Source organism: Paramormyrops kingsleyae, chromosome 20 (assembly GCF_048594095.1).
Source record: "Paramormyrops kingsleyae isolate MSU_618 chromosome 20, PKINGS_0.4, whole genome shotgun sequence".
Taxonomy (NCBI): Eukaryota; Metazoa; Chordata; class Actinopteri; order Osteoglossiformes; family Mormyridae; genus Paramormyrops; species Paramormyrops kingsleyae.
This window is the reverse complement of record NC_132816.1, coordinates 995,211-1,014,717: the sequence shown is the minus strand read 5'-3', so window position 1 is coordinate 1,014,717 and position 19,507 is coordinate 995,211. Positions and strand designations below refer to the sequence as shown.

General features: G+C 48.5%; 1 protein-coding gene across 1 annotated transcript in view; it reads left to right on the top strand.

Annotated features, from left to right (window-relative positions):
* Nucleotides 1–12,582, top strand: part of LOC111836912 (heterogeneous nuclear ribonucleoprotein L-like) — a 58,864-nt gene extending 46,282 nt beyond the window's left edge. Inside the window, exons 13-14 of the mRNA XM_023798600.2 lie at nucleotides 10,367–10,465; nucleotides 11,676–12,582. Coding sequence (XP_023654368.1) covers nucleotides 10,367–10,465; nucleotides 11,676–11,731 — 155 coding nt within the window. The 3' untranslated portion in view covers nucleotides 11,732–12,582. The remainder of the gene's footprint in view (nucleotides 1–10,366; nucleotides 10,466–11,675) is intronic.
* The last annotated feature ends 6,925 nt before the right edge of the window (nucleotides 12,583–19,507 follow it).

Sequence of the window (19,507 nt, the reverse complement as noted above, 5' to 3'; positions counted from 1 at the left end):
CCCCCGATGGGGGAATCCATTCCTCTTTCTCCACAGGGTTTCGGGACAATGCATCAACATCTATGTTCCCCCGGCCCGGCCGATACTATATGCCAAAGTCATAGGTAGCTAAAGTTACCAACCACCACTGCCCGGTAGCATTCAATTTTTTAGTGGTGAGCACGTAAGTGAGGGGATTATTGTCGGTTCGCACTGTGAACCGCACTCCATACAAGTAGTCATGAAACATCTCGACTATAGCCCACTTTAAAGCTAGGAATTCCAACTGGTGTACCAGGTAATTTCTCTCTGAGTTGCGCAACTTCCTACTTGCAAAAGCTATAGGACGCAGCCCTTCAGGATGTTCCTGATTAAGTACGGCCCCCAACCCTTCAAAACTGGCATCCACATGAAGCACATAGGGCTTACTGGGGTCTGCAAATGCCAGCACTGGTGAATGTGTAGGGCAATAAATGATTTTCTGAAAGGCTGCTGTGCATGCAGGAGTCCAACTCTCTCCAAAGGGTTCCGATTTCTTAAAGTAAAGTTGCTGGTCATTTGTCTTAGCTCTGCCCTTCTGAGTTGGCGTATAGCCCCTGGTGAGGTCGGTCAACGGGCGCAAGATAGCCGAAAAATTGGCAATAAATCGCCTGTAGTAGCCACAAAAGCCTAAGAAAGATTGGAGAGACTTCAGATCAGTAGGCTGCTCCCACTCTGCTACTGCCTTAATCTTCTCAGGATCAGTGGCTATGCCTGCTGCTGATATGACATGGCCCAGATATTTGACCTCACTGTGGCAAAACTGACATTTATCAATGGATACTTTTAACCCGTAATCCTCCAAACAGTCCAAAACCTTAAATAGGCGTTCCTCGTGCTCTTCCAGCATCCTGCTGAACACTGAGATTGTCTAAGTAAACAAGGCACTGCAATAAGTTAAGACCCTCTACAGCCCTCTCCATTAGGCGTTGGAACGTAGCCGGGGCCCCCGTGATCCCTTGTGGCATCCTTTCAAACTGGAAAAATCCTAATGGGCTAATGAAAGCTGTCTTTTCCTTGTCCTGTTCTGCCATTTCTATTTGGTAATATCCGCTGCGCAAGTCCAGCACCATGAACCATCTGCTGCCAGCTAGACAGTCCAAAACATCGTCAATCCTGGGTACTTTATATTGATCTGGAATGGTTCTGGAGTTCAACATGCGATAGTCTATGCACATTCTAATGCTTCCATTCATTTTACGGGCAATGACGATAGGAGAAGTATAAGGACTCCTCGACTCCTTAATAATCCCCGCCGCCAATAATCCCTGTAGATGGCGTTGGACCTCGTCGATATCTGCAGGTGCTATCCTTCGGGAGCGTTCCCGAAAAGGCCTTGAATCATTCAGTTTTATGTGATGCTGAATTCCATTTGCCAATCCCACGTCCCATTCTTCCAATGAGAAGACTTGAGTCTTCAGGGCCAATTTCGCTGCCAATCTGTCCTTCCATTGTGATGGAATAACTGAACCCTCAAAGTTGAATAGCTTAGGGTCAATCTGGTTCTTTGCGTTGGCCCCACGTGGGATCTCCGTGACTACGTCAGCTTTATATATCTGGGAAATAACCGTACCCTTCGGGATTACTCTCCATTTCAGAGACTCATTCTGTAACAATACAGAGCAGCTACCCATTGCCAGATTAACTGGAAGAAGAACACATGGTGGTGTAAAAACACCTCCAGGTAGCTTTCCCGGAACATCAAGAACTAAGACACTCGGGCTCTGTGAGTCTGCCAAAGTCACTTCCCCTATGGTAAGGCGAGCTTCTCCCGGAGCAACTACAAGAGGTCCGGGACCTGACCATTTCACATAGCCCACTCCAGTCTCCAAAACAATGGATAAACCATCCTGGCCCGGTGTCACTGCTGCGCTCACTCACCAAGAGTGGAGCTGTTTAGGTGGCTGCTTTTGGGTCTCTATGGCAGGCCCATGTGCAAAGCTTCTAGCATTAGTCCCAATGATCACGGCCACTTGATCAGGACCTTGGGGGTCAGGACATACTAGTGCCAGCACCACCTCTGGTGGACTCCAACCACCATCCACACGAAACCTCACTTCTACTGCTACATACCCCTTATATAATAATAATAATAATAATAATAATAATTAACCTTTATTGTCCCTCATGGGGAAATTCTTTTTACGCCTCCCTCAACTTGTCTTTGTAGAACAAGCTGTCTGCGAAGGGCAGCCACCTGTATGGGTAGCTGGACTCACCCAGTCCCCATATGGATAAATTAGAAAGGGGCTGAATAACAATATGAGACAGGTGGGCCTCATACCACCGTTCAAAAATTATGGTGACCGTGGATCCACTATCCATCAGTGCTGAGCATGGATGGCCTTCAATGGTAACCTGCCCTAGGGATTGCTTTCCCACTAACCCTGCTGGCAGGCGATCAATTCTCTCTGCAGACGCAGTACTCTTCTTTACCGTGCATTTTTCCTCCGGGTTCCGTGAACCAAGGTCTCTACGCTCCCTTTTCGGTCTTTTCAGAGAGCATATAAGCTTACTGATGACCTTAGGGAGATCTTCTGGAGCACTACACTGCATTGCCAAATGTCCATCTTCCCCACATCGGTAACAGAAAAACGTCTCAACTTCTTTCTGCTCCAGTGGTTTTCCCATATGACTGGACTTGGTCACCCCATATCCTTTACCTTCAGAATCCCTCCATCTCCACTCCTTTCCTTGGGGTGGCTGAGAGTCTGCAGGGCTCACCCTCATAGCCTGCAACTGATGTGTCAACTCAGCTACCTGGCTGCGCAAACACTGCACTTCGTTTATCACACGTGGGGTCAGTCACTTCCTGAGGCTGCACACTTTTAGTGGTGGCCTTGCACCCTTGTGCTTTTAACTTAGCCACGCTAGTCTTCAGCTCCTGGATTTCAGTGACCAGGTCTGGAGAGTTAGGGGGCACCTCTGTGGCACATTTAGCTGCAGTCACCTGACAAACTGTTGTCTTAGGACTAGGACTAAGCATCTGCCTCTGAGCCTGCCTCTCCTCCTCCTCCCGAATCTCACAGAGCAACTACAGGAAAGAAGGTGGTCTGATTCTCCGCTCCCTTAATCATAACTGTAATAGCATGACGTCCGATTCCAAAGCACCCCTCAAAATCTGCTCCAGGCGTGCACTATCCTTACAACTGGGCTCCAGCCCACCCATCTGGACAACTTTGCTGAGTACACCCTCCAGCCATCTGAGGAAGGCGGACAACTTCTCACCTATATTCTGTCGAAGAGACCTAAATGCAAAATACAGGTCTTCCCCAGATTCAAAAACCGCAAAAGCCTTTCTCAGGCATCTGAAAGTATTACTTTCCGCTGGAGTTCTCATTGTTTTCTCCAAAAGGTCTCCCACTGCTCAAAGGAGTGACTCCGCTGAAGTAGCAGGTAGGGTCTCATGCGGTACTTCCTCCGCGCTCTCACTTTGTTCCTCACTGCGGAGCGACCGTCCCGACGCGACAGAGGCGGCCTCACATCCTATCCCCATGAGGGTCCATGGCTCCCCCCCACTAAGAGATACAACATCTAGGGGAATAGCCTTCATATTCACTTTCTCACTACATGCACACAACACCATGCATTTTTGCGTTTCAGGGTTGAACATTCTTCCCCTAACTTTCACTCTGCCTAGGGCTTTGATGGTATGCAGAATGTCCTCCACCTCAGTGCCCTTGGGGACCCAGTTAACCATGATAGCAAGATGGGGGCCCAATCCTTCACCCTCACACCAATTACTAAACAGAGACATGCTTAATAATAATTAGAAACAGGTTTGGCATGCCTAACTAATTAGAGCAACACTCCACTTTAAATGTTAGGCTGGTTTTTCACCTACCCTTAAAGGCAATTACCAAATCGGCAAACACGCTATGCAAATTTTACAATAAGCCACCCTGAGAAGAGAGAGAAGAAGAAAAAATAACCCTAACATCCCAGCGGTGCCTCCATTTTATGTAGCCCTTCTTTGGTGTTGGCCTCCGCCCCCACCCGGCCTGCCTGAGTTCTAAAACGTAAATGCCATCCATCCATCCATCATCTGCCGCTTGTCCGGGGTTCGGGTCGCGGGGGTAGCAGCTTCAGTAAAGGCACCCAGACCTCCCTCTCCCCAGCTAATCCCTCCAGCGAGTCCTGGGCCTGCCCTGGGGCCTCCTCCCTGTAGGACATGCAAGGAAAACCTCTCTGGGTAGCCGCCCAGGAGGCATCCGCACCAGATGTCCAAACCACTTCAACTGGCTCCTTTCGACGTGAAGAAGCAGCGGTTCTACTCTGAGGCCCTCCCGGATATCCGAACTTCTCACCCTATCCCTAAGGGAGAGCCCAGACACCCTGCGGAGAAACCTCATTTCGGCCGCTTGTATTCGCGATCTCGTTCTTTCGGTCATTACCCATAGCTCATGACCATAGGTGAGGGTAGGGACAAAGATGGACCTATAGATCGAGAGCTTGGCTTTTTGGCTCAGTTCTTTCTTAGCCACGACGGACCGGTTAAGCGCCTGCAGAACTGCAGACGCCGCTCCGATCCGTCTATCCAGCTCCCGATCTCGCCTACCCTCACTCGTGAACAAGACCCTGAGATACTTAAACTCCTCCACTTGAGGCAGTACGTCTTCCCCAACCCAAAGAGGGCAAACCACCCGTTTCCGGCTGAGAACCATGGTCTCGGACTTGGAGGTGCTAATCCTCATCCCTGCCGCTTCGCACTCGGCTGCGAACCGCCCCAGTGCCTGCTGGAGATCCCCAGCAGATGAAGCCAACAGGACGACATCGTCTGCAAAAAGCAGCGAGGCAATCCTGAGGTCACCAAACTGGACACCCTCAATGCCTTGGCTGCGCCTAGAAATCCTGTCCATAAATATGATAAACAGGACCGATGACAAAGGGCAGCCCTGGCGGAGCCCAACACGCACCTGGAACACGTCCGACTTATTGCCGGCAATGCGGACCAAGCTTCTGCTCCGTTCGTACAGGGACCGGATGGCTCACAACAGTGGACCCTGGACCCCATACTCTCGAAGCACCCCCCACAGAGCACCTCGGGGAACCCGGTCGTAAGCCTTTTCCAAATCCACAAAACACATGTAGACTGGATAGGCAAACTCCCAGGTCCCCTCCAGTACCCTTGCAAGGGTATAAAGCTGGTCCAGTGTTCCACGACCAGGACGAAAACCGCATTGTTCCTCCTGAATCCGAGATTCGACTATCGATCTCACCCTCCTCTCCAGTACCCCGGAATAGACTTTCCCAGGGAGGCTGAGAAGTGTGATCCCCCTGTAGTTGGAACACACCCTCCGGTCCCCTTTCTTAAATAAGGGGAACACCACCCCGGTCTGCCAATCCAGCGGCACTGTCCCTGACCTCCACGCACTGTTGAGAAGGCGTGTCAGCCACGACAGCCCCACAACATCTAGAGCCTTCAGGTACTCCGGGCGGATCTCGTCCACCCCCGGGGCCCGGCCACCACGGAGTTGTTTAACCACCCCGGCCACCTCAGCCTCAGTGATGGGCAAGCCCCCCCCAGCACCCTCGGGCTCTGTGCCCTCGGATGTCTCAAAGGCAGTATGCGTAGATGTATCTGAGGCAGGGTTGAGGAGGTCCTCAAAGTATTCCTCCACCTCCGGATGATGTCCCCAGGTGAGGTCAACAGCCCCCCCCCCACTATAAATAGTAGGAACCAGGAGCTGCTTCCCCCTCCTGATACTCCGTATGGTTTGCCAGAACCTTTTTGAGGCCGACCGAAAGTCACTTTCCATGGCCTCACCGAACTCCTCCCACGCCCGGGTTTTTGCTTCTGCGACCGCCCGAGCCGCGTTCCGCCTGGCCCGCCGGTACCCGTCAGCTGCCTCCGGTGACCCCCGGGCTAATAATTCCCGGTAAGCCTCCTTCTTCAGCTTCACGGCCCCCCTCACCTCTGGTGTCCACCATCGGGTACGGGGGCATTGCACAGAAGTCCAATAACAGAACACCACTCGGATTCAGATCAGGGAGGCCGTTCCTCCCAATCACCCCCTTCCAGGTCACACTGTCATTGCCCACGTGAGCGTTGAAGTCCCCCAGCAAAACGATGGAATCCCCCCGCGACACGTCAAATAGCATACCGCTAAGGGAATCCAAGAAGGCCGGGTACTCCGAACTGACATTCAGCGCATAAGCGCAGATGACAGTCAGAGACCTATCCCCGACCCGAAGGCACAGGGAAACAGCCCTCTCATTCACCGGGGTAAACTCCGTTGTTAATGCACCGAGCTGTGGGGCCACCAATAGCCCCACCCCAGCCCAGCGTCGCTCACCCGCCGCAACTCCAGAGTAAAAGAGCGTCCAGCTCCTCTCCAGGAGATTGGTTCCAGAACCCAAGCTATGCGTTGAGGTGAGCCCGACTATATCTAGTCGATACCTCTCAACCTCACGCACAAGCTCAGGCTCCTTCAGGTGACATTCCATGTCCCGAAAGCCAGTTTTGTCAGCCGGGGATCGGACCGCCAGGGCCTCCCTTGGCCGCCACCCGATCCACAATGCACCGAACCCCTGACATTCCCCTTGCGGGTGGTGGGCCCACCTGGGGACAGTCCCGCGTGCCTCTTTCGGGCTGTGCCCGGCCGGGCCCCACGGGCCAAGGCCCGGCCACCAGGCGCTCGCCAACGGGCCCCTCCCCCAGGCCTGGCTCCAGGGTGGGGCCCCGGTGACCCTAGTCCGGGCGAGGGAAACGGGACTTTGGTTTTTAACTTTTTCATGGGGTTCTTTCGTAAACGTAAATGCACGTTAGGGTAATAACGAGTGGCACAGAGTTACTACTACTTCAAGTAACAAATTTTATTGACCCAAAAAAAAAAAACAACGAGCCACAGGCAAGTCCAAATAACACAGAAAGGTATAAACTAAACTCAAAAACAGATGCAATTCTATTCACTGCCTCTTAGATGAAAACATAGAAAGATACATCTGCGCAATCAGCTCACAAAAAATGAAATAATTCGTCCGAAAGCCCATTTACCGATACCTGCGCAAGCACCTATGATCGAGCGATGCCAACCTGCGCTACACAGCTAAATTCCCCTCCCAAGGTATTAATACCAAAACTCAGCACAAGCAGAAACACAGTCCCCAGCTCACAAATATAGCACAAACCCTAGGGTTGGCTAATACCCGGACAAACACAATCCACAGCACATATTACTTTCTCATAATAAACAGGTTCGTTACTTTACATATACACATCACATATACAATAACAGTGAAACAATATTACATAGCAAGCAAAAGTATTTTCCGGTGCAGGCCTGTTCAATATCGTCGGGTCACTTTACTTCACCCCTAATGGGCATCCAACAGTCTTGTGCGTTGTCCACACGTACACGGGTATATTTTAAAATGGTGTTTTTCCTCCTCCGTTTAAAAAAAAAAATCCCCGTCCACACGAACATTGTCTTCTAAAAAGTTTCCGTCCACAAATGAAACTGTTACGTTTCGTACGTGCGGGCGAGCGGGCAAACAGGCAAGCGAAGCCGGAAGTGCAGGCAAACGGGTTTTACTGAACAGAACCAAGGCAACAACAAACATCGACGAACATTAACCAACATTAATGACGGATCTGGGGAAGACTGACTCAGACATGGACTAAATACAGAAGACAAGTCGAAATAACAAGGAACAGCTGGGCACGATTGGGAAAGCACACGTGGATAATGAGGGGGCGTGGCACACATCGGGATCGAACGGAGCGGATCGTGACAGAAACGGCTAAAATGCGCTGTCAAAAGCATGCCAAAATAGGCAGCATTATAACTCTAACCGTACTGCCATGTTAGCCAATCAGAAGCCTAATTGCCAGTCCTGTTAAGTTGAAAACCATGGCGCACATTCCAACGCCTGTGTTGATCAATATACAGTAATGCAAGAGTGACTCAACAATTATCTGTACACATGTAAGAAGTCCTGTCAGTAAGGTTAGTACAAGCACTATTTCGGCTAAGTCTGCCATTGCTCAAACTCGCCTAATGTATACAGCAAATAGCGCTCGCTCTGACGTTAAACAAAGTGGACAACGGCGCACAATCTGACGTTGAGCCTTTCAACATGTCAACGCTGAAAACAGAGTTTCTTAAAATCTTCACCCTGGATGGAGTTTTGCAAAAGCTCCGTTTTCAGTGACCTAAATGCCGTTTACGTGTGGACAAAAGCCCAAGACATATAGAAAAAGGTACGTTTTAAAATATACCCGTGTACGTGTGGACAAGGCATTGTACTCACAACCCTAGTGAAGCTTGGAAAAGTCACATGTCCAGGGGATCCAGCGTTGCCGGAGGAACTGCGGGTTCTTCCGGTGTTCCGGGCAATTCGGTTTCCCTATGTTTCCCCTGTCTATCAGGAAATAATGTTTCCCCTAATATTAAAGCAAAGAGGTATGTGAAATGTCTGAAAATCACTCAGGTACATTATTACATGTGAATACTGTATTGTTATTAGTACCGAGGCCCAGAGTTGCTGTATGCCTGTTTTAACAGGGGGGAACCAAATATCCTGGATGTCAGGAAATAATGTTTCTCCGAATATTTAGGCAAATATGTATGTGAGATGTCTGAAAATCACTCAGGTACATTATTACATGTGAATACTGTAGATTGTCACGCATAATATAGTCTTATAAGCAATACTATACCATTTATTATCTGTAAAAACGAAAAAACATTGAAAAGGCATGTGATGTTTTAAAATATATGGCTTGTTTACCTCAAGAGCTTCATAAAAAGACATGAAAACAACAGCGAAACCATGTACAAATCAGCGCGCGACAGGGGAAACATAGGGAAACTGAATTGCCCGGAACACCGGCAGCCACGCAGTGCTATCCGGTGAAATGACGTCTCGTCGCTGCAGGCCTCGGAGAAACACTTGCTTCCCCCACGTCAGTGACTCATATACGTCCCAAACTCTCCCTGTTTATGCTGAAGCCTTTGGGAAGTAAACCCTAATAGTCTTAACTATCACAGTTCCTCCAAACCAAAAAGAAATGGAGGAAGGAGGAGAAAAATTATTTATCTATTTAGCCGTGCTACACGCACTAGCCTTAGTGTAACCTCAAATAAAAAACACCTGGTATCTCTTCTGGAGCCGCACTTGCCCAGCGCTTTGCCCCTCCGTTCACGGCAGGCTAGACTCCTATTAACCTGTCCCCAGTAACTACTCAAACATTCAGGCAGAATACACTTAGTGAGCAAAAGGACAACCAACGGAACAAGCGCGGCTCCTTCTCCCTTTCACTATTCCCAGCCTACACCTCTCTTCTCCTCACGGAGATATTGAGAAGGGTCCAGCTGCAGACGCCTGTAGAGTGGAGCTCCACCGGAAATACGTCACCTCCACAGGAAACACGTGGCCTCAACTCTGTGTCACAGCGAATAAACCCTAACCTTAACCCTAACCCTAACCCTAACCGGAGCTCCACTTTACGTCCTTAAAGATCACGTGTTTCCTGTTGAGGTGACGTATTTCCAGTGGAGCTCCACTCTACAGGCGTCCGCAGCTAGACCCTCTTGGAGATATTCGTCCCCCCAGCTCCACCCTCTCACCCACCATGAGAGAGGAAACCCAACAAACTAGCCCCTCCTCCAATCACAGAGCGGCTTAGCAATTCCAGCCCAGCCAAACAGCACTCCACATCCGCATGACCTATATGTTCCCTCCAGACTACGCTATGGCGCACGCATCCTATTAACCCAGCCTTAAAGGAACAGACACCCTAACAGGGCATGGTTTAAATAAGCTGGGCTAAACCCGGGTTACACCATTTTTTTGCTTTCAGTCACAGGTTTTGTAAAACCCAGTTTCTCCTTGTGGGGACTAAAAAAAATTGTCCATATAACGTCAAAATTAGGGTGACCAGATAATCCATGTCATCCCGGACACCTTGAGCTACTTCAGGTTTTACAAACTACCTTAAAACCGAATGGCTCCTGCGCTTGGCTAAATTGTTAAGTTCTTCTTGTGCTTTGACTGGTTTGTTTCCTTGACTGAAAGACTCATCCAGCTGTTTCACATTGACATTAGTGACACGTGCATGATTATAGGAGACTGACCATGCAATCAGCACACAGCAAGAACTCGGTGCTTAAGTGAAATCCAGGTCCTTTTAATTTAAATGGTAGGTTACAAATCCTGTCCTAGCTCAAGGTGTCCGGGTTGACATGGATTATCTGGTCACCCTAGTCAAAATAACAGGTTTTTTTAATAATATTCTGGTCCACAGAACATAATATATACATTACACACATACACATACAAATAGTATATCACATTGTGAAGAATGAGTACATTGTGGCTTTGTATCTTCTCTATTTTTCTGTAGCCTGCTCAAAAACCATCTCGGGGTTGTTAGAGTTTGACAGTAAGACGCATGCTGTGGAGGTGCTGACGGTGCTCAACCATTACCAGATCAGGATACCGAGTAAGTGCATACGGTGCTCGGATCGCACCCCACACCGAACCGAAAGCGCCCGGAGCTGTATGGCTCGCCCGGTTCGCGGCGATGCGGAAATCGGAAATGAGATTTATCCGCACAGCCCGTAACGGCTGGAACTTAATCACGGACTGCCTGATTCTTTTCTGAGCGTTTGCTCTGAGATTTCCCCGGGGAACGGCGGTCTCAGAGGCACATGCCGGTTGGGTAGCCAAATGCGATCTTGCTTTAAATATCTGTCTTCGCTGCAAGCAAACGCGGTAACAGAAACACAGTGTGGTTCCAGTGTTCATATTTATTATGCATACATAAGTAAATTATTAATCTATATTTATTTTTCAGTACGCACACGCTGAGACGTACAATAACTGCAGTGTTTAAGTAAACAGAAAATATCTCTTTTTCATTTCCGCCGAGTCCCAACGAGTTACTCAGTGTATTTGCGGTCCTTTATCTTTAAATATGTTTTAAAACGTGACTGCCGTATAAATGAATGCTTTACATAGTTGTAGACGATTTGGGTGCATTTACTATATAAGGGAATGAACCATTATTGAAGTTTGATATGCTCTGCACACAGATGAGGGCAATGTTCCTCCAATCCGTTAAGCAGCAGAAGACGTAAATATACAGACAGTGCGGGTGAATCCATTAGGCGATATATGCAGCCGCCTACTGAGAAGTCACCCCTTAGCAATCCAGAGGGGGCGCTGCTAGGGAGCCTTACCTAGATCGACCGGTACTGTCTAGTGTTTCCAGTGGTGCAGGGCAGGTCTCTGTACACACACAGACGGATATATTCTCTCTATTATTATTATTATAGCTGTGACGTGCTCTCTATGACCTTGGCACTGCCTCTTGCTTTGTGCAGAGCAGGACTTGGTCACTGCATCGGCATGAATCTGGGACTGGAAATCATTGCATAAGCATCGATCATCACTTCATACATGTGACTGTTCAGCAGAGCTGATCATGGCTTCTTTTTCAGAATTCAGTTAGTGTGATTAGGACGTGCAAATCTTGTCTGTACTTGCAGATATAAGGTATTCGATAGAAATTATTAAAATATGGCATTCTTTGTTAAGCAGTAACACTAACACTGAATACTGAGTAAAATGTGCATAACACCTTAAGCATAAAGGGGGGTCACTGCTATTTAAAATTGGGTGATGGTCACTCGTGTTTTGTGTCTTTTCAGATGGCTCCAACCCCTACACCCTGAAGCTGTGCTTCTCCACATCATCGCACCTCTGAAGGCCGCCAGCGCCCCCTAGAGAGCAGTGGCAGTGTCGCAGGTGAAAGGGGGAGAGGGCCAGTGCAGGCCCCTTGTTCTCCTGCCCCCGATTCATAGAGATCCTCACACGAGAGGGCAAAGCCATGGACAGGACATTCCCGCCATCTCTCTTGCTTTTTTTCTTTAGTAATAAATATCAAGCAACACTGAGTGAAAAGGAGCCCGCCCACAACCCCATGAGTCTTCGGAGCTGTTTTCCAATGTAACTCCATTTGGACCAAGTGATTTCAGGTGTTTGCCGAAGACATATTTTTCTCACTTTTATCCCTGCATCTAACAGTCCAGCTGGTCCAAGCAGCCTTCACTGACTATCTCCAGTTTAGCAGATAAGCACTGACATCTTTCTTTTCCAGCTGTGTAACACTGACTGCATTTTCAGGACTGGGTCGTCTTTCATCCACAATGTCAGTGCCCCGCGGCTCCCAGATTGATACTTCAGGAGGGCAGTATGTGTATAGACTGTAATCATGTAGACCACTATGTAATATATGAATGTGTATAGAACTTAAGGGCAGGGGTGCATCCTGTTATGACCTGGAGTCTTACTGCAGGAAAGTGAGAGCCTTTGCTGTCTATGGGCAGGGGACTTTTTTGAGCTCTAGTGTTTCTGGCTGGATGTTTACAGGGAGAATCCCCACGCCCGTCTCTCCGTCTATCTGTCGGGTCCCCGCTGCCGTTCTCACTGTGAGTCTGCCGGTCGTTAAACATTCACCATTCCTGTGCGGCATCACGCCTTCCTTCATTACAGTGTTTTCTCTGTAGCGCTGGATTGTCAGGAGCTCGTTGTTTCGAAATAAAGCGCTAAACTTGGGTCCCCTCTGTTTTTATATGGTTTAATCAATCAGATCTGTTTCTATTCCAGTTTGACAAACATCCCTGCAACTTTGTAATCATACCTTTAATGCATTTACCTCCAAAATAACAAATGGAAGCATGTTCCCTGTTAAGCTTCCAATAATTTTTATAATTGCTAAATGTACACTCAGGGGTCACTTTATCTATCCATCCATCCATTTTCTGAACCCGCTTATCCTGTTCAGGGTCACGGGGGGGTCGGAGCCGTTCCCAGAGGCTACAGGCGCAAGGCAGGGAGCCACTTTCTTAGGTGTCTAACATGTGGGACCCACTTTCTTCTCCAAACTACCTCAATGTTGTGTGTTTCAGAAATGCTTTTCTTCACGCCGTTGTGGTACTCGCTCTTATTTTGGCACTTGTGGTCTGTCTGTGAACATTAGGTCCACGAAGGCCATTCTTCTCACATTAACCAGGTCATTTTCACTCATATACCAGCTGTTCACTGGTCGGTTTCTTCATTTATCACATCCGCTCTCTATAAGCCCTAGACACTGCAGTGTGTGAAAATCACAGGACAGTGTTTGTTTCTGAGATACTGTAGCCACCATATCTCACACCAAAAATCACACCGCATTAAAATCACTTAGATCACACAGATTAGCCATTCTAATGCTGAGCCAAGCAGGCACTGCACCTCCTGACCCCGTTTATCCATGCTGTATGTATTCAGCTGCAGCCACGTGATTGGCTGTTTGGAGGAACAGGCCGTTTTCGTCAGCAAGCAGGTTACCTACTAAAGACGCCACGTTCTGGCTTCTCTGTGCAAACATTAACACTCATAATTGAGAGCAGGGCAGAGTGTGGGATGATTTGGACATCCCCCCCCAACATTGCTGTAAGCTCCTGTGACCTGTCACCAGTCGATAGGGGAGGGGTTGTAAACCCTCTTGAGTCAGAACAAGGTTTTTTTTCCTACTGCCCCCCCCCCCCCCAAATTCTGTGGTTCATACTGACCTCTGACTTGCACAAATTGCATTCATCATAGCCTGTGTTAAATAGCTTTGTGGAAATATATGCTGTCAGTGGTCCCCAGAGAGCCTTGATCTGGGGGGGCTCTTGGGGTTGTTGGTGCCAAAATGCGATCAGGATTACCTAGGAGGGAGCAGCTCCCCCTGCCATTTGAAGAGCTTGTTGTTATCAGAGGTGGAAAGTTCAGGTCCATAAAGAACAAAGCCAGACTAAGGTTTTGTTTCAAACAACCAGCTGAGTACTCTGACTGCAACTCTTTATATTCAACTGGTTGGTTAGTACAAAACCTTGGTCCAGATTTGTTCTTTCTGGACCTGAATTTTCCCTCTCTGGTTCCTAATATACCATTTCACAGCTTTAGTCATTGCATATGCCATGATAAACTTATTAGTAAAACAGGAAAAAAAGCCTTTTCTGGCTACAATCATACCTTTTCCTGTGTCCTCCAGTATGCTAAAATTGTAGTTTCACTTTCCACAGCAAGCACATTTGTGAAGCCACCAATCCCATCCTTATTTATACAACAGTGGGACTGAACTTCCACTCTCCTGTTGTGAAATGCTGATGTAGCATGAAATCTGGGCCATCCGTGCACAGGGACACTGGCTACACCGTAACTCCCTGCTTTCCAGACTCTGTACCTGAACATCGAGGTGAAGTTCAGTCTAAAACAGAGGTCCGGATGTTGTTTTAGCCAATAACTTGCTGTATCTGGGGGGCGGTTGTGCAGTTGTAATTACTTACACACATTTGCGTTTAATTGAAGGGCCGTGTATTTCCATGCATCCATACACTTTCCACAACTTATCCAGAGTTGAGTCACGGGGGCCGCAGTTTAAGCAGGGATGCCCAGACCTCCCTCTCCTCAGCCACCTCCTCCAGCTCCTCCAGGGGAATACCAAGGCATTCCCTGGCCAGCCAAGAGATATAATCTCTCCATCGTGTCCTGGGTCTGCCCCGGGGTCTCCTCCCAGTTGGACATACCCGAAGCACTTCCCAAAAGAGCCATCCAGGAGGCCTCCTAGACAGATGCACAAACCACCTCAACTGGCTCCTTTCGGTAAGGAGGAGCAGCAGTTCTTTACATAAGAACATAAGAAATTTACAAATGAGAGGAAGCCATTCGGCCCATCAAGCTCGTTTGGGGAGAACTTAACTAATAGCTCAGAGTTGTTAAAATCTTATCTAGCTCTGATTTAAAGGAACCCATGGTTTTAGCTTCCACTACACTAGCAGGAAGACTATTCCATACTCTAACTACACGCTGTGTAAAGAAGTGCTTCCTCAAATTTGTTTTAAAATGTTCTCCCGCTAATTTCCACTTATGGCCACGAGTTCTAGTATTTAGACTAATATTGAAATAGTCATTTGGCTGAACAGCATCCAGACCCGTTAGAATCTTATAGACCTGAATCATATCCCCCCTTAGTCTCCTTTGCTCAAGGCTAATCAGATTCAGTTCCGCTAACCTCTCCTCATAAGACATTCCTCTAAGACCAGCAATCATTCTCGTAGCTCTTCGTTGCACCTTTTCTAAGGCAGCAATGTCCTTCTTGAGGTATGGTGACCAAACCTGCACACAGTATTCTAGGTGGGGTCTTACCAAGGAATTATATAAGTGTAACATCACCTCCCTTGACTTAAACTCCACACACCTTGAGATATAACCCAACATTCTGTTCGCCTTTTTTATTGCTTCCCCACACTGGCGAGAGTGGGACATGGAAGCATCAACATACATACCGAGATCTTTCTCGTAATCAGCTACCTTTATTTCAGTGGAACCCATAAAATATATGTACTTTATATTTCTGCTCCCTGCATGGATTACCTTACATTTATCTTTGTTAAATTTCATCTGCCAAGTATCAGCCCATTCGCTTTGAGCCCCTTCCAAGTGTCTGATTTTGTAATTGTATCATCAGATCTGCGTCCGCATGGGAGTGGAGAACTTTTAACCTCAACTGGGGATATAGTCGGGAGGTGGAAAGAATATCTCCTGTATCCCACTGATACATCTTCTTTGAAGGAAGTAGAGCTGAAAGACTCAGAGGGGGACTTGCTCGTCTCTAGGACTGAGGTCACTGGAGTAGTCAAAAAACACTTTGGTGGTAAGTCTCCAGGGTGGATGAGATTTGCCCTGAGTTCTTGAAATCTTGATTTTGTTGGGCTGCCTTGGCTGACACCTCCTCAACATTGCATGGACGTTGGGGACAGTGCCTTTGGATTGGCAGACTGGGGTGGTGTTCACAATCTTTAAGAAAGGGGACCGGAGGGTTTGTTCCATCTTCAGGGGGATCACACTCCTCTGCCTCCCTGGGAAGGTATGAGAGGATGGTCCGTTGGTCAAACCTCGGATCCAGCAGGAACATTGAGGATTCCTTCCTGGCCGTGGAACACTGGGCCAGCTCTTCACCCTCATAAGGATACTGGAGAGTTCATGGGAGTTTGCCCTACCAGTCTATATGTGTTTTGTGTCCCTCTGGGGGTCTCGTGGGGGGTGCTTCAGGAATATGGGATACAAGGTCCATTGTTGTGGGCCATCAGGTCCCTGTATGGTTTGCATTGCTAGCAGTAAGTCAGACTCATTCCCAGGGGGTGTTGGACTCTGCAGGGCTGCCCTTTGTCACCGATTCGTTTTATAACTTTTCTGGACAGAATTTGTAGGCGTAGCTAAGAGGTGGAGGATGTCCCATTCAGGGGCCTCAGGATCAAGTCAATGCCTTCTGCAGATGAGGTGGTCCTGTTGCTGTCGTCGGCCGCACTGGGGTGGTTTGCAGCTGAGTGTGAGGCTGCCGGGATGAGGATCAGCACCTCCAAGTCTGAGGCCATGGTTCTTGACCGGAAAAGTGTGGATTGCCCACTACTGGTGGGGGATGAGATGCTGCCCCAAGCGGAGGAGTTTAAGTATCTCGGGGTCGAAGAATCCCAAATATTACCTGACATCAAAATAAATCTGAATGCATTTTTATTATTTCCCACCGTCGAAACATGTGATTTCAAAGGTCATTTTATAAACATAGGTATCCTTGATCTGCCAGATTTAGTGTCTCTTCTTTTACCCCCTTGTCAGTCTATGCCTCTGAATAATGAAAGCATGGATTCTCGTGGGCAAACATCGAGGTCTGGGTTTGTGCAGGTCATGTGACCGTACATGGGGTTCCCTTCATGGTCGATATCCATTTGGATATTAAAGGGCAGCTCCCTGCATACTTGTCCCCAGGTGAATGAAGAGCTCTTTGCACTGGTAGCCGCTGTTTTCCCTAATATGACCATTCTGTGTAAATATTTGTATTGGCTGGATCCTAGGTGTCAGCCTTTCACGGCATGGCCCCTCTGCTTGTCGGGCAGCTGCTCTCTGGCGTTGCACCTGAAAATGCTTCTTAAAGGGGCGGTCTGGCCCATGGTTGCTGGAGTGGGAGGTTAATAATGGAGTCTTTGTGTTTCTTAATGGGGCGGTTTGGCCCAGGGTAGCTGGAGTTAGAGGTTAATAAAGGAGTCTCTGCGTTTCTTAAAGGGGCGGCTTGGCCCAGGGTAGCTGGAGTGAGAGGTTAATAAAGGAGTCTCTGCGTTTCTTAAAGGGGCGGCTTGGCCCAGGGTAGCTGGAGTGGGAGGTTAATAATGGAGTCTTTGTGTTTCTTAATGGGGCGGTTTGGCCCAGGGTAGCTGGAGTTAGAGGTTAATAAAGGAGTCTCTGCGTTTCTTAAAGGGGCGGCTTGGCCCAGGGTAGCTGGAGTGAGAGGTTAATAAAGGAGTCTCTGCGTTTCTTAAAGGGGCGGCTTGGCCCAGGGTAGCTGGAGTGAGAGGTTAATGATGGAGTCTCTGCGTTTCTTAATGGGTTGGCCTGGCCCAGGGTAGCTGGAGTTAGAGGTTAATGATGGAGTCTTCACTTTTCATAATAGGGTGGCTTGGTCCAAGGTAGTGAGGGGCACTTGGGAACATTAATGAAAGGTGTCTGTTGGTTGGGAATAGCCAGGGACGTCGCTTCACCGAATCCACAGCGCACCATCTGCTGAAGTGTGAGCCTCAGGGCCATCAGGACCCATGTAAACATGCTCCTGTGTCACATGACCGCGGTATGACTGCTGTGTGTCTCCACCACTGTGCACTTCGCTGGTGCCTTCTGTTTGATCAATGGTGGAGGCAATAGATATTGTTTTTATTATTCTGCATAGACTGGATAAGGCAATGTCCTCAGGAACTCCTTTAATGGGCTTGCTGGTATTGTGAGGAAGTAGACCAGCCACATAAGGTCTTTGTAACAGGAGGTACAGTGTGATGGACGTGACCTGCCTATAATAATAATAATAATAATAATATAATTAAGCCTGCAACCCTGATCAGGATCAGCTGTTGGAAGATTGCTGGATAAGGGACTAATTGTGCAGCAGGCAAACGTATGCCTCCCTCATTTTAATGAACGCTTTGTCGATGTATTTCACTGAAACGCACGACCGATGCAGACTCGGCTCGCTCTTTTTGCTGCAATATCAATTGTTTGTTTCTGAAACGTGTTTGCATTCATTATTAAGACTGTGTGTTTGCACTAAGCACTGGACTCCGGAACCCTACTAGTCATTCACCTGTATGTCCCTCGTCCCTGGTCTGAGGAATGTCATCTCAAAGCAAAAGGCATGGTATTTGCTTGTTTGGTTTGTGCTGATATTTTGAGATGTGTTTGAAATTCTAGTATGGCCTTTAAGCGGCAGGTGATGAGACGAGCCCTGCCTGCTGGGTTCCCCGGGGAGCCCAAAGTGGTCCTCTGTTCCCCTGGGAAGCAGACTGATGGCACCTTACGTACTGTGCTAAACTATGAGATAACATATTAGACCCCAGTCACCAGCCCCCAGGTTTTCACACAACGCCCCCTACCTGTGGGCATCAAGAAATGCTGAACTGAGGTGGTGTGTCTCCTGTCTGCTGATGGGAAGAGGGAGTGCTTTTCATCATCCTGAATGTCATCTCAAAGCAAAAGGCATGGTATTTGCTTGTTTGGTTTGTGCTGATATTTTGAGATGTGTTTGAAATTCTAGTATGGCCTTTAAGCGGCAGGTGATGAGACGAGCCCTGCCTGCTGGGTTCCCCGGGGAGCCCAAAGTGGTCCTCTGAAGTTTGAAGCTATTGCAGCTGTTTATGTAGATGGAAAATCTACATAAACAGCACAGCTTCCATGGCAAGAGGGGCAGCACAAATTTGTAGACGCAGCTGCGGGAGCCGGCCTGTGGGTGGCGCCTCTCACCAGTTAAGGCCCCGGCTGCGGTGCCCCCCCCCCCCCCCCACAGTGACCTTGTCAACATCGCTGCTGCTGAGGGGGTTATAATTAGAAGTGCTGTGCTGCAGATGGACCCGGCGACTCTGGGACTCCCCCAACCTGCGCCACTTTCCCTCTTATTTTTAGGGGCTGGCCAGATCATTGGGGGGGGGGGGGGGTGATAACAGGGCGTTTCACTGCACACTTATGTGTGTTAAAGTTGCTCTCATGCCTCCTCATGTAGTTAAAATTCGACTTTGATGTCACCAGATCTGTTTAAATAGAGAAAATCAGTAAGGATCATCCAGGGCACCCTGATGGCAATTGCCACTGCGCCTCTCTAAGACACCATATGACCGGCCCTGTCATTTAGAAAGAGGCTCTAACGTGGCAGGGTATGGGGTGGGCAGGAGCGGATGCAGGCTTTTATTTTGAAGGAGCTAACAGGTAGGTAGGCGCTGCTGTCACCCATGATGCAAGACAAGTTTGGATGATAGCAGAGCAGAGCCGTTCACAGTGGCCCCTGCAGCAGGGTACGGGGCAGCAGGAAGCCCCTGGAAATGCAAATTCTGTTCGCTACCGGACCTCAAGTCAAATATTATGTTGAGGATGTGATCCTCTGTCTGGCATTCCCTTACCAGGGCTGGAAATTAATCTTGTC